Source organism: Engraulis encrasicolus, chromosome 24, assembly GCF_034702125.1.
Source record: "Engraulis encrasicolus isolate BLACKSEA-1 chromosome 24, IST_EnEncr_1.0, whole genome shotgun sequence".
Taxonomy (NCBI): Eukaryota; Metazoa; Chordata; class Actinopteri; order Clupeiformes; family Engraulidae; genus Engraulis; species Engraulis encrasicolus.
The window spans coordinates 3,651,231-3,667,325 of NC_085880.1; the positions used below are offsets into that span (position 1 = coordinate 3,651,231).

Sequence of the window (16,095 nt, forward strand, 5' to 3'; positions counted from 1 at the left end):
CAAATGTGTAAAAACTGTGAGTCAGGCACAGAAACTAGACATTTTTCACACTTGCACAGTGACTGTACAAAAACTGAAAAGTGACAGCAACTGATATGCTTCAGAGACTGACTAAAGGATTTATGAAAAATCACACCCAAATACAGACCTAAAATAAGAAAATACACAAACAAATAAATTAACTTAAAAACAACTCAGGCTCTGAAGCACCCACCACTAATCTCTCGTTAAGGAATCTGACTAAAGGATTTATGAAAAATCACACCCAAATACAGACATAAAATAATTTATTTGTTTGTGTATTTTTTAACATAAAAACAAACTCAAGACTCCTTACGAGAGATTGGTGGTGAGATCTGAGACTTACTGTACTGTACGTCTACATTGCTGAGTGTTGGATACTGAAACTAGTGGAAGTGACAGAAGTGTGCCAGCGCTTCCTTCTGGGCATACAGTAGTACATCATGGAACAGTAGCTCAGCTGTGCACACTAACTCCTACACATTAGCACTTGCACATATAGCCTGGTCTACTGTACTGTACACTGGGCCGTGGCCACATGCCGCAGCCTGGGCACACCCATACTGGCTGCTGAGATGCTACAATGACTTTCACATTCAGGTCAGTCTGGTTACCCTGCCTACAGTAATGCCCATCCTCAGTTCTTTTTTAGAAGGCTTTTTGGATCTTTGTGCTTTAATTATGAGAGGACGTTGTGATTAGAATACAGGAAATGAGCACAAGAGGGAGGTGGGGTAGGGTTGGGGCATGACCCAATCTGGATTCGAACCTGGTATCCCCATGAGCATGCGGGTGGCTTAGTGCGTTTTCTCACTTCTGTCTAAAGATAAAAATCAAGACACATAGCAACAACCAGGCAATGCAACGCAGGCGATTTTGGTTCATTTATAGTTCATTAGCACCATAGATGATCTCAATACACCCTTCTCAGAGTGGTGTCGTGTCTTACCGGAGTCATAGCTGGGAGGCTTCATGTCTCCCTGGTTCAGCTCTGTTCCGTACTTTAGCTTATGGTACTTTGCCCTAGGAGAAAACACACCAGACAAAGTAAACATTAAAAACAGGGACACATTATTAAGCAAGCAATTAAGATAATGTTTAAAATCAACACCATGCCTCTGCAGCATATATAATCATCATGGGTAATTAATTAATATCTTAGCATCAGTGTTAATACTCAAAAGCAATGACATGTGTTGTAGTGTGTATGTATGCAGGCGTGTTTCTATGAATGCATATATTATAAATGTAATATGGTGCATATAAACATCAAGACTGAAGCAGCCACTGCTTAAAACGAAGGCACTTCTTCACATGGAGAAAAGAAGCACCGTGCCTCATCCTACACATACTTCACACATTTGCTACTGGTATGTGGCCGGTGCACAAAAATGGAACCAAGGCGGCAGCTATCTATGGACATCTGCGTCTCACAATTAAATTCCCCACTCTAATTCGGGAGCATCCTGCATTCCGCGCAACGGCCCAAAATTCCTTTCAAGGCTCCTTGCGAGGAAAAGGGAGGTGGCTGGCACATGTTGCCAGGCAACGTGACATCAGACACGGCGGCGACACCTTATAGGTTAGGCAGTGGGGGTGGGTGAGGGGGTGGGGGTGGGCATGTTTACGGTCCCCTCCTCGCTGCCACCAAGAGAGCCACATGTGGGCCAATACAGCCATAATAGAGCAATTCAGCCGGCTAATGAATTGGGTGATACCGGGGTGGCTCTGCTGCATAACCCAATTTGGCCCTGAAATGACCCTCTCCTGAGCACATCCTGCTTTTACAAGAACACAAGAGCACAGACAGCCAATAAGCTCAGCAACACACACTAATATTACAGAGCTACAGCAATGTACCGATCAATATATATAAACTTTATTACAGGCTCAGGGCCCAATAGGCAGACACACAACATATACATAGAAATAGAATGTGCAGGAAAAAGAAGAAATAATAATATTAAAACAGCAATGATGCCAAAGCATATACAAACTATGTCATGGCAGCCATACCAATGTTTCCACATATATGATTGGTATCGGACAGAGCTATATCTGGCACTTGTGAGCATCATTATAATGCAGTTTTCAGACTTATCCAAACGGCACATGAACTTAAACATTAGGTTCCTCAGGAGAGCCTGTAAAGTACATAGTCCTGAGTCACAAAATAGTTTACTAGCACTGCAACTCCTGGGCTTTTTCAGCAATATCCTCAGGCAGTCATTATATGCTACTTGGAGTTTACGCATTGTCTCTTTTTTATAGTTGATCCACAATGGAGCTGCATACATAGGACTACAGTAGGCACGAAACAAGCTTACTTTCACATCATCAGGACAGTAATGAAATTTTCTTACTAACATGTTAGCTTGTGCATACAACATTCGTCTCTGCCTATACATGTCAGCATCATCCTCCAGCTTGTCAGTGATGATGTGCCCAAGATATTTTATACTGCTTGATACACATATTGGTTGCCCTGACAGGTAGAACGTTGGAAAAGGCACTTTATGATCCTCCTTGGTTCTACATATCAACACAACACTCTTTTTTGCATTGTACTGCACATCAAACTCAACCCCATACTCAGAGCACACATTGAGTAGCTGCTGAAATCCAACAGTACTAGGGGACATGATAGCAAGATCGTCTGCATACATCAAATGGTTTAAAACATTGTTCCCTATCAGACATCCTGTCTTACATCTCCCCAGTTGTTTGGAGAGGTTGTCCATGTATAGGTTGAACAGTGCTGGGGATAGAAGCCCCCCTTGTCTTACACCATTTAATGAAAGGGGAAGATAGGCTGTTTCCCCATTTCACCTGCATATGTTGTTTAGCATACCAGTAAACCGTATGATACATCCAGGCACACCCCTAAGCATGAGTTTAGTGAAGAGCAAAGGAAGCTGAAAGACAAAGACACATTTCAAAACCTGCTAGAACAGGGTTTATGGATCGACACTTGGGTGTAAAAGCAAAGCCTACTGTTCCCTCTAACCACTGGAAGCAAACCACACCGACTATAAAAACTGAGTGGTGGAAAACAACAAAACACATCCCAACATAACAGGGTTGGAAACACAAAACAGTTCTGTCCACCACAGTGGTACCTTCTCAGCCCTTACCCTGTAATTTGTGCAAATGTCAGGATATTATTCATTTTACATTTCCAAACAATGTGAAAACAAACTCAGCACTGGTAGCTGTAGGTTATTTTCATGTACCACAGGGGCCCCTAAATATTCAAGATGGATTCAAGAGGGCATTTACAATATTGCATTGCAATATAAAAAAAGTGTCTGCTTGTTCATATGTCATTTCCTATCCATGTTTTATGGCCATTTCCTGATTACATTATGTATTCGTAAACTTCAGGATACACTTGTTCAATCCATTTGTATTGCACTGAGATATTCATATAAAGATATGATTGTCTTAGGTAAGAAATGTACTGTACTAAGTAAGGTAAATGCTTTGTCAGCTCACACACCACCACAACACAAGGAGATGGACAGGAATTCTAAAAAAGCACAGGTTTTCCTCTACTTTTAATAAAGGGAAAACTGCCAATTTTCACACAATATTGCTCTCTAAACTCCATCCTCTGACAGAGCAGACAAGCCTTTTTATTAATCAACAATAGCCAAATCAGAAAATGGTCATATATGGTCATCAGACTTGTTCTACTGCCCTCACAAACAAATCATATGTAAACAGGCAAGCATGGAAACAAACAGGCTTAGCCTGACCAATGCCAGAGTGTTGAGGGAGTGGTTTAAATGTCCTTGTTGGTGTTTCCAACATGTGCATGTAGCAAACAAAGGGTCCACAGATGAGCTGCAGACTACAGAAGGGATATAGGGTCGATGATACACAGGCACTCAGCTTATTATGTGCCGCTCCCTATTAAGACAGACAGTAAGACACCCACACATTGGAAAACAAGGAAACCTTAGCAATGTACCAAAGCGCCATTAGGAGATGTGTGTTCCAGTTATGTAGATACATGTCTTCTGTCCGCCATCATGCTTCATATTGTTTTGTGACCTTGAGGTCCAAATGTCTCTCTCCATGCTGCTTGGAGCTACATGTCTGCACTTTATTCATTTGGATGTGTATATGTCGGTGATGCTACACTACACAGTATGTTTACTGTACATGTATTTTCCTTCAATGAGTTTGCCCAGGGCTTCCAAGAATTTTCAGTGCAAACTGAGAAGAAAAGTCATATTTTACAAAGTAAATAAAAGGAGGCATCACCCTTGCTATTACTGACAATAAGTTTCAATTATAATAATAGTAAAACTATATTTTTTTATAAAAGTTTATTATAGTAAATTTGTTGTCTATTAGAGTAAAAAACAATGCAACTATAACTAAAACCACAACTGATGGGAAGGCGTTTTGCTGAGTGACTATCCCAGCAGCCTAAACAAGTGTGGGAAAGGTTGATGAGTCACGCATCACGCCTGCTGAAGCAGACGCGTCGCGCCCTGCAACACTTCACGTCAGGCCAGAGGCGAGTTCAGAGCCCAAAGAGGAGGAAGTGGCACAAAGTTCACCCCAGTTCATCCCACTATTCTGCACGAGCTCAGCTGGCAGGAACGAAAACACTACTACTGTACACAGTCACATCTGCTGAGGAGAATGAAGCTTTTAAGGAGACATTTGTTTGTTTGTGTTTATTGCCAGTTACCGGTAAGTACGTTTCACTTTATTTATTTGATTGTTTGCTTTGAAAAAGCAAAGACATTTAATACATTTGTTCACATCACTATACTTTAAAAAGTTTTAAATGTAGGCTTTTAAAGAAAGGTGCAATGAAAAAATGAAAGGGTTCAACAACCTGTAGAAATCTTGATGGTACAAAATAAACAAAACAAACAAAAACAATACAGTCATTGTTGACAAACAAGCAATCTGGGCCAGTAACACTTGCGGTTCGATACAAATTCCATACACCATACCTGCACAAGAACATTTAATGTGTACTCGAGTCTGACATTGTGCATTTTTTTTAACCGTTCATCGTCAACCTGTTGGCCACTTCAGAAGACTAGGAATGGCTGGGGCTGCAACTGGAACAGATTACTCTCCCCTTTACAAGACTTCAGCCCAGTCCAAGCACTACGTCACTATGGCTGGCATCACCTTGAACGACTCAATGCAGTCAACAACACTGAATGCATTACTCCAAATACGAGAGACACACAGAGAAAGAGACGGAGAGAGAAGAAAAGAGAGAGAGAGAGAGAGAGAGAGAGAGAGAGAGAGAGAGAGAGAGAGAGAGAGAGAGAGAGAGAGAGAGAGAGAGAGAGAGAGAGAGAGAGAGAGAGAGAGAGAGAGAGAGAGAGAGAGAGGTGATGACATCATCGGTTTGCTTTTCATCTCAGGCATCTGAGCCTCAAGGGGAGGAGAGGCAACACATGTCATGGCCGTAACCATGGAGACGGATGTGGGGGGAGTCAATGACATGGTGGACAAAAAGAGATAAGAAGAGGAGGGAAGAGAGGAGAAGAGGAGAAGAGGAGGAGGACGAGGAGGAAATAGAGGGGGAAAGAGGAGGAGGAAACAGAGGGGACGAGGGGGAAAGAGAGGAGAAGAGGAGGAAAGAGAGGAGAAGAGGAGGAGGAGGAGGAGGAAATAGAGGGGGAAAGAGGAGGAAAGAGAGGAGAAGAGGAGGAAAGAGAGGAAAGGGGGCCTGACTGACTGACTGACTAGCTGCCTTCTGGAGACCCCTTTACTCCCGGAAATAGAACAGCGGTGACCTTGATAACGCCACAGCTCTTTCCCAACGAGTGATCCCAACTCACACAGGCAGAACAGGAGACGCGCACAGAGAGAGAGAGAGAGAGAGAGAGAGAGAGAGAGAGAGAGAGAGAGAGAGAGAGAGAGAGAGAGAGAGAGCACGCTAAAGAAAGACAGAAAAAAGAGAAAAGGAAAGAGATGGAGCTAAAGCAGGGGTGGGGAACCTTTTCCATTCGAGGGGCCACTTCAAATTCATCCGAGGGCCGTAAAAGTCCTCCAGGGGCCGTACTCTGAACACAAACCAGGATTTCCCCCTGCACTTTAGGGCACCTTTAAAACTGTCCCCTCCTTCTCTAGGTACCCTGTATATAACTTAATTGTATTGCAAAAGTAATTTCTAAGATTCCTTTACAAAATATGTCACATTTCATGTGAAGCTGCAAAACATTAAAATTATATCGAGGGCCTCAAGGGCTGCAAACGGCATAGGTTCCCCACCCCTGAGCTAGAGGGTGAGCGATAGTGCGAGATAGAATGAAGTAAACAAAAGTGAGACAGACGGACAGACCCTGGTGTCTTCCTCTGCCTCCCACAAGGTGATGAAGCAGGTGGCGGGGCTGACACCCATGGTGCCCATCTGTCACGCCCAGCTATGGGCGTGTGACTACCTAATCAGTTGCATTGCATGACTGCTGCCTAGTGTTTGTGTGCAGGTGCGTTCACTCATCGGGTCCCGTGATTGCTGGCTGCTGATTGGACGCGAGGCCCTCCTGAGCATACAAAACCATCGGGCTGCTCTACTTGCGGAGAGCCGCGAGCGCAGAGGCTTTGGATCCTTTTGCTGGTCGCTTTTCCCCCTCTCAGCTGCGTGCCTCAGACGAGGACTTCAAAGCTGGAGGGCCGGCTCTCACAACCTCGTCATTTTCATTGTTTTTCTGTTGCTTTGTGTTATTGCTCTGCTGCCCTACTTTAAATCATAGTAAAAAGCAAAACAAACTTGACTTGCGCGCCTCCTTTGTGTTATTTGCTCTCCTCAGAGTGTAACACATGGGGGCTCGTTAAACCTCTGGTTTGGGTTGTCGTGTGTGTATATGTGGTCTTTGGCCGTATTGTCGGTGGGGCCGGAGTCGAGTTACTATGGGGCAGTAGTAGTCGTTTTTCTCTCTCTTTTCCGCTGATTGTTATTAAGTTCACATTGCCGATTGGTTATTCCGTTGCCTAGAGCGTTTTCTTTGGGTGTTGTCCTCCAGTAGTGGGATACGCAGTTATATGTTTCTGCTTTCCATTCGCCCAGGACAGGTGTAGTGTGCGCTTAGCGTGCATTTTTTGTTTTTGTGGCGGTACGGGGCTTAGAGCAGTTGTCTCGGGGGCACTTTCGAAGCCAAGAGTTGTCAAGCATTGGCAGCTTCTTTACGCTTACGAGTTCAGTGCTTAAAATCCCCGGCCTTACGCCGCCTGAAGAGTCAGGATCTACTATTAGTGGGCTGGGGGGTTTAGTGGGCGTCTGGAAGGGTGAGCGGTGAATTATATCGTGAGTGCTGCGTGTTCTACTGCTGGGGGGTGGCACTTGTTTTTTCGGTTACGTTGAGGTTGTGGTTTTTTTTGCGTTGCGATGGCGGCCCAAATTGTAGCTGAATTTGTTAAATCTCCGTCGTTGGCGCTCCTTGACCTTATGACTAAGGAACACCTGTTGGAGCTCGCCGGGGCTTACAATATATCTGTGCCCCTAGTCGAACGTCGTGTGAAGGACCAAATTCGTGTCGTTGTTATCGCCGGTTTAGTGGCTCAGAAGGTGTTGTCGCTTCCGCCTGCTGAGGCGACGGATTCACCTCCGTCGGTTCAGCAGGGGTTCCCTGTTGCGAAACCACCCTCGCCTTCGTCAGTCCCAGCTGTCATGGGTGGGTTGTCATTTGATGAGCAGAAAGAATTACTCGCTTTTCAACGCGAGGCGGAGCTAGAGCGCCTTAAATTTATTAGGGACAGTGACGCTGACCGCCTGCATTTGGAGGCGAAAAAGTTGGATATTGAACAGCAGCGTCTGGATCTAATTAGAGAAGGTAAACTCTCAGGCCAGCCTGCCCAACCTGTTCCTTCTGACTCCGCCTCGTCGGCCACATTGAATGTAGCGAAAAATCTCCGCTTGGTCCCACACTTCAATGAGTCAGACGTAGACGCGTTTTTTGATTTGTTTGAATGTGTGGCTGATGCGCATGCGTGGTCTGGTATAGAAAAGACGCTGCTTCTCCAGAGCGTACTGACTGGTCGGGCGCAACGGGCGTGCTCGTCTCTTTCCGGGGAGGACCGTAAAGATTATGCTAAAGTCAAAGCCGCTGTGCTGAATGAGTACGAGCTGGTGCCTGAGGTTTATAGGCACCAGTTTCGAACTATGCGTAAGGGGGGGACGCAATCTCATACGGAGTTCGTTCGTGAGTTGACCTTACAGTTTGGTCGTTGGCGCAGATCCGCTAGTGCTGAGTCGCTGGACGCATTGGTCGACTTGGTATTATTGGAACAATTTAAGCAAACTCTGCCTCCAACGATTGCTACATTTATTATGGAGCGTGGCGTGACAAAAGCTTCGCAGGCGGCCGCGCTGGCGGATGAATGGGAGGTTACCCATCGCCTGCAGTCTGTTGCCATTCGCCCTTCGTCCAATTCTGCGCTTGCGCCAGCGGCTTCAATTTATGATCGTCGTTCTTCGTCGAATAAAAATCTAGCTCGCGATTGGACCTGCAACTACTGTGGGGAGTTGGGACACTGGAAGGCCGATTGCCCATTGTTAAAAGCTAAACGAGGGGGGCGTCAGGTTGTTCCTGCGAGGCCGACGGTCTTGGCTATCGATATGCCATCCACCCCGGTCTCCGAGGTTTCTCCGGTTACGCCTTCCTCTGTCTCCATGTGTGCTGCCGGTGCTGCTGGTTCATTCCGGCCGTTTATTTCTGAGGGTTCGGTGTCGCTTGCCAGCGGTGGTCGCGAAGTTCCCGTTAAGATTTTGCGAGACACTGGCGCTAGCAGCTCGTTCATTTTACAGTCGGCGTTACCCTTTTCTTCTGCTAGCTATACCGGAAAGTCCCTTTTGGTTCGTGGCATAGGCCTTAACACCCTGTCTACACCACTACATAGGGTTCATTTGGATTGTAGCTTTGTGCGGGGTACTGTCGAACTGGCTGTTCGCCCTGAGCTTCCAGTCGATATGGTTTCTGTGATTTTGGGGAATGATCTGGCAGGGGACAAAATTTTCGCTGAGCCCGTGCCTTCGTTGGTGGTTGGGGAGACCCCACATTCTGTTGGGGACGAGTGTGGGGCGCGTTTTCCTGAGGTGTTTCCTTCGTGTGTGATGACCCGCGCCGCCAGCCTGAAGGCTGGTGGAGCTGAGCTTCCCGCGATGGAAAAACCTTTTCGCTGGCTGGTTACCCTTGTCCGATTACTCGTGATGATTTGATTAGCGCACAACGCCATGACGAGACGCTCAAAACATTGTACGCGTTTGTGGACAGTGATGAAGACATACGTAGTAAAGCTAGGGGATACTTCATCAAAGATAATGTTTTGCTGCGTAAGTGGTCGCCTCACAACGGTCATCTAGTGGGTGACCCGATAATCCAAGTTGTTGTTCCCGACAAGCTTCGAAACTCTGTTCTCCAAACCGCGCATGATAATTTGGCTGGTCACGCAGGGGTCAGAAAAACATATGATCGCGTGTTAAGATATTTTTTCTGGCCGGGTGTTAAGCGTGATGTCTCTGCCTATGTCAGGACGTGCGATACATGTCAGTTGACGGGAAAACCGAATGTGGTCCTAAAACCAGCCCCTTTACGCCCTATTGCACCGACATGTTTTCCGTTTGAACATCTCATAATTGACTGCGTTGGTCCGATGCCTCGCTCCAAGAGTGGGAGTGAATATCTCCTGACCGTAATGTGTCAAGCTACACGGTACCCGGCTGCTTATCCGCTGCGCTCAATTACCTCTAGAGCTGTGGTCAAGGCTCTTAGTCAGTTCATTTCGGTCTTCGGTCTGCCGAGAGTAATTCAGTCGGACAGAGGTAGTAATTTCACTTCCAAGTTTTTTGCCGAAGTTGGGTGTTCAGCAAAACCTGTCCACTGCATATCACGCCCAAAGCCAGGGGGCCCTGGAGCGCTTTCACTCCACCTTAAAGTCGCTGCTACGAGCTTACTGCGTCGAATTGGGGGGTGACTGGGAGGAGGGTCTGCCGTGGTTAATGTTGGCTGCCCGTGAAGTGACCCATGAAAGTACCGGCTTCAGCCCAAATGATCTCGTCTTTGGCCACCCACCGGGTGCGTGGGCTGTTGTCGGTCCTGCATGACAAATGGACTGACTTGGATCCCCCGGGTAATTTGGCAGATTATGTCTCGGGGTTCCGGCGACGTCTATTCTCCGCGTGGCAACTGGCTAGTTCCAGGCTGGGAGAATCCCAGACACGAATGAAAAAATTGTTTGACCGTCGTGCTGAGCATCGTGTGTTTACTGTTGGGGACCGGGTCCTAGCACTGCTTCCGGTTGTCGGGTCTCCGTTGCAGGCAAAATTTTCGGGACCGTATAAAATAATTCGTTGTGGGCAAAATGATAACTACACGCTCTCAACCCCAGAAAGGCGGAAGAAGACACACCGGTGTCATGTCAATCTCCTTAAGCCATACCATGCCCGTAATCAAGAGAAGTGTCCGTCGCCTGTGGTGCTAGTGGACAGCTCCCGGGTGATTGACACTCCTCCTTTGGCGCGAACTGAGGGGGTGCTGATGGACAGCAATCCTGGGGAGGTCCCTCCTCCTCCAGCGGTGGCAGCGCTGGACGAGGAGGTTAAGACTGTAGATGATTGTGTCTTACAGGGGCGGTTGAAAAATTCAGAAACATTACAAAACTTGTCCTCACTGATCAATCACTTAGACACGAGTCAGCAGCAGGAACTCCGTGAATTGTTTGACGAGTTTACGGTGTTATTTTCAGATGTGCCCACCCAAACCGATGTGCTTCAGCACGACATTAATGTGGGGGAAGCGGAACCAATTCGCCAGCGATTTTATCGCGTTCCGTTGGAGAAAAGAGGAGTGCTTGAAAAGGAGGTTCAGTATCTGTTGGAGAATGGTTTAGCTGAGCCTTCTTTTTCAGGTTGGTCATCTCCTTGTTTGCTAGTTAAAAAATCGGACGGATCTTTTCGATTCTGTACTGATTACAGAAAATTGAATGCAGTGACCAAACCCGATTCTTTCCCTCTGCCCCGAATAGAGGATTGCGTTGATCAGGTAGGGGCTGCAAAATTCGTGTCCAAGTTAGATCTACTGAAGGGCTACTGGCAAGTGCGGCTGACAGACAGGGCACGGGAAGTTTCAGCCTTCATTACTCACAATGGCCTATTCGCTTACCGCGTGATGAGTTTTGGCCTACGAAACGCCCCTGCTTGTTTCCAAAGATTAATGAACATCGTCGTTGCAGGATTGGAAGGCGTAACGGTGTACCTTGATGACGTAATTTTGGTCAGTGACACTTGGCCAGCTCACTTGCAGAGGCTGCGCGCGCTCTTCCACCGCCTTGCCGAGGCGCGGCTCACGGTCAACCTGGCGAAGTGTGAGTTTGCTGGGGCGACCGTGACCTACCTCGGAAGGGTGGTGGGTCAGGGCCAGGTACGACCCATACGCGCTAAAGTAGCTGCGATTGACCGTTTCCCCGTACCACTCACTAAACGGGAGCTTATGCGTTTTTTGGGAATGGTGGGGTTCTACCGCTGCTTCTGCCGAAACTTTTCGACAGTGGTCTCTCCATTAACGGACTTACTGAAGTCCACTGCTGCGTTCATTTGGACCGACCACTGCCAAAGAGCATTCGACGGAGTAAAGGGTCTTTTGACCTCCGCTCCCGTGTTGATGGCGCCTCGCCTAGATGAACCATTCAAAATTCACGTGGATGCCAGTAATGTGGGCGCTGGGGCAGTATTGCTCCAGGAGGATGAAAGTGGAGTGGAGCATCCTGTGTGTTTCTTCTCACAAAATGTTTTGTCTTACCAGCTAAATTACTTTGTTATTGAGAAGGAAGCGCTGGTATTGATCTGGGCACTTCAACATTTTGAAGTGTACGTGGGGGGTCGCGGGGTACCTCTAGTGGTTTTCAGCGATCACAATCCACTAACCTTCTTGCACTCCCTCCAGAACCCAAATCAGAGACTGATGAGGTGGTGTCTCTTTCTCCAGCCCTACCATCTAGATATCAGACACATCCGGGGCACGGAGAACGTAGTGGCGGATGCGCTTTCCCGTGCCCCGGAGGGTGGAGACTGAGTGAGTTCACGTAGCCTATGTTTTGGTGTAGGGTGGTGTGAGTGTTTTTTCTTCTTGGCATGCATTTTTTTGTTTTACGGGGCTGGAGTTGCTGTCTTTAAGGGGGAGGGTGTCACGCCCAGCTATGGGCGTATGACTACCTAATCAGTTGCATTGCATGACTGCTGCCTAGTGTTTGTGTGCAGGTGCGTTCACTCATCGGGTCCCGTGATTGCTGGCTGCTGATTGGACGCGAGGCCCTCCTGAGCATACAAAACCATCGGGCTGCTCTACTTGCGGAGAGCCGCGAGCGCAGAGGCTTTGGATCCTTTTGCTGGTCGCTTTTCCCCCTCTCAGCTGCGTGCCTCAGACGAGGACTTCAAAGCTGGAGGGCCGGCTCTCACAACCTCGTCATTTTCATTGTTTTTCTGTTGCTTTGTGTTATTGCTCTGCTGCCCTACTTTAAATCATAGTAAAAAGCAAAACAAACTTGACTTGCGCGCCTCCTTTGTGTTATTTGCTCTCCTCAGAGTGTAACACCATCACTCCACCAATTCACCCCGGCTATCCTCATAACAGGCCTGCACCGCACTCTGGGTGAACAGGCATGACGCCAATGACCAGAGGAAAGAGAGAGAGAGGGAGTGAGGAGAAAAAAAGAGAATAGGCTTGAGTGAGTGAGTGAGTGAGTGAGTGATGGGAAATGGTAAAAAGAGATCAAATCGAGTTAGGCCGTGCTCTGAGCACGCTCAGAAAAGACTTCCACTACAGCGTTATTAAGTTTCATCTCATCTAGGCTCGCTCTCTCTCACTCTCTCATGTGTGGGTGTGTGATGCACACATCTTACGTGAGTGAGTGAGTGAGTGAGTGAGTGAGTGAGTGAGTGAGTGAGTGAGTGAGTGAGTGAGTGAGTGAGTGTGCATGAGTGCGAGTTTGTGAGTGAAAGTGTGAGTGCAAGTATGGGAGTGAGAGTGTGTATGCGAGTGTGCGTGTGCGTGCACGTGCACGGGAGTGATTGAGTGAGTGCAGCTGATCAGTGGCCAATCACATCAGGGGCTGCTGAAGAGAATGTGGAGTTCTAATACTAGTGGAAAAGGAAAGTAGAGGGTGTAACGCACCTCTCCTGCTTCAAGGCGTATTCCAGCATCTTGATCCGCCGCACCAGGTCCTTCTTCAGGTTCTCCTGGCCCTTCCTCTCCCCCTGCAGGAACGCGATCTGGGCCTATAGGAAACACAGATGGAAACAGACACAGAGAACACGCAGCTCGTTAGGTACTGCAAGAAGAAATGAAATCGCACCAATTGTATAGCCTACTGTAGGACTAAGATAATTCTCAGGAATACAAACATTTAAAAAAAAAACAGACCACCCACTCTTCCAAAGGCAGAGAGAGAGAGAGAGAGAGAGAGAGAGAGAGAGAGAGAGAGAGAGAGAGAGAGAGAGAGAGACAGAGAGAGAGAGAAAGAGACACACACACACAGAAACACTAAGAACACTGCTTGTTACATGCTGAAACCAAAGAAAATAGCAGGCTTCCATTATCCAACTACTGCTGTAATAAACAAAGCCCAGAGGAGGAAGACAGCAAGTCTGATATCTAACAACTTAATTCGGTGGAATGTGTTGGACTGAGACTCCTCTTGCTGCTGACAGAATGATACTGGCAGGAATGCTATATGTGGGGTTGCCAGAATGTTTCGGGAAACACGCACAAGCACACGGACGCACACATACACTTGGTTAATCTCCATAATCACACACACACACACACACACACACACACACACACACACACACACACACACACAGACACACACACACACACACACACACACACACACACACACACACACACACACACACACACACACACACACACACACACACACACACACACACACACACACACACACACACACACACCTTCTTGCTCTTGCTCATTTGGGTGTTTATGATTCTCTCCTAAGAAGCGTATAAAAACAGAAGAATCAGACACTCAAAAGGTAAGCAGTGGTAAAGGCCGGATGCTTATGTCGCTTGAGTTACGCTATATTGTTTTTGCTCAAGATTTACTGGCCAGGAAAAGTCTAGAGGGTTTTCAACACATCAAAATTGCCACAAAGCTCCATTTAATGTCATCTTGAGGCCTCTCCGTCCTCGCCGCTACCAAATCTGCTCAAATGAAAGGCCTTGGGTAGGAGCACCAGTACTACTCCAATATTTAGTTTTTCCATCCAGTGAAACACGCTCCAAGGAAAATCGAGCAGCTGAAACATTGTGTAGAAGCCGAGCATTTAGGCAGGCAGGAAGGTGGTCTGGAAGGATAGATGTGGCATTTGTCTTTCAGGAAAGCAAGGAATAATGCTAGGCCTAAAAAACCCAAACACTTGTAGGATATGATGCACTTTCAGCTTGACTGTGCACTAGCAATTGCAGCCTACAGTGATTTGAGGAAACATGCTTGCCCTGTCTTCCATATTTTGCACACACACACACAAACGCACGCGCGCGCACGCACGCACTTTGATGGGACAAAACTAAAAACATACCATCATACCACACACACAAAATTCCCAGCAAAACACCACAGGCGAAGTTAAGCCACAGAGATTTTGTCTCCCAAATACGCTGCTGCCTACTCACACATGCAGACAACTGACCCGATTGTAGTGACGCTGTCCAAAGGCAGGTTTAGACAAGCTGAATACATTTCCTCAGAAATACTGAAGTCTGCCGTCTGACCGGATCTGAACAGATCCGAGAGAGATCCTCTCTCCACTTCCCACCCATCTAAGCCTGATGTGCCACTTCACCACAAAGCATCCAGAGTCAATTTTAGCATTTTCACAGTCTGTCTGAAGTGCCCACAGAGGGTGAAGCTCCTTCATTGGTATGCGTTATGCACAAGGGCCCTTCAAAAACAAAACCGGCCACAGCGGGCCAAGTCACCCTCTGTCTGTGGTCACATAACATGTGATGTGACGGCTAAAAGCTGATTTGACTCTCTGGTCCTGTCCCTTGTGGGACAAGTGATTAGGTCCTTTTCCACCACCCGTTTTCTACCCGGTACAGCTCAACACGGCAGGACTCGGCTGCCGTTTATTGGAAGTACGGCACGGTAGCACTGCTACTCAAAAACCAGCCCCCGTTTCTTCGGCTGGCTGAACCGAGCAGAGCAGTACTGTCGAATGCTATGCGTCAGCTCCTCTGTACAAAAAAACATCATGGCGGCCACCAGATCAACTACCTTAGCATTCTCTTTAGTTTGACACCTCATTATCAATCAAAGCTGAAAATCAACATTGTTGCATCAAAATATGGTATCACTCAAACTATTTGCCTATCTGGGCATAAGGACAATGAGGCTGAAATGAAACAGCTTTGGGCTGGTCCTTATTACCCAATTTCCTTCAGGTTTTAAATAAAACAAGGGAGAAAAGAAGAATGGATCCTTGGCAGGTCTGGGACCAAAATCCAAACCTGCACATCCAGAATCAACACACACACACAAGCAAACACAAAAACAGCTTGTACTCCTTGAAAGTGCTGCCCACATCATGATTCACGGGTAGGCATCCTTATAATCCGTCACGATTTCAGTCTAAATAACAGAACGGAACAGGAGCGGACTGTGTTCCACCCACTCACAGCCACAGCCAGTGCAGAGCAGTCCTGACTCCCGCAGTCCTCGCTCCCCTTCACTGCAAACCCACATTCTCACAGTCCTACATGACCTTGCTGTGTGTGCTTTACCATCACATTATGGAGACAAGGAAATAAAAGGCTCAGGAGACAGACAGAGGCTCCCCTCTATAGAGGGATTCTGAGGTTGATTCAGTTGCTTGATTCCAAATTTCCAATCATACTGTATCTTTACCAGTGGTGTAGTCTATGTAGAACGCAGGTATACGAAGTATACCCACTTCAAAATTTCAGGGATTACAATATACCCACTTAAAATTGATCGATCCATTATTTAGAATAGCACAAATATATACAGCATACCCACTTCCAAAAAAGCTCAGATATACAGTATACCCACC

General features: G+C 47.0%; 1 protein-coding gene across 2 annotated transcripts in view; it reads right to left on the minus strand.

Moving 5' to 3' along the window:
- Positions 1-16,095, minus strand: part of LOC134440741 (striatin-like) — a 72,341-nt gene that overhangs the window by 30,471 nt on the left and 25,775 nt on the right. For both annotated transcript variants that reach the window (XM_063190843.1, XM_063190842.1), the window contains exons 2-3: positions 13,170-13,273; positions 971-1,044 (exon numbers count right to left, since the gene is read on the minus strand). In XM_063190843.1, the coding sequence (XP_063046913.1) occupies positions 971-1,044; positions 13,170-13,273 (178 nt within the window). The remainder of the gene's footprint in view (positions 1-970; positions 1,045-13,169; positions 13,274-16,095) is intronic.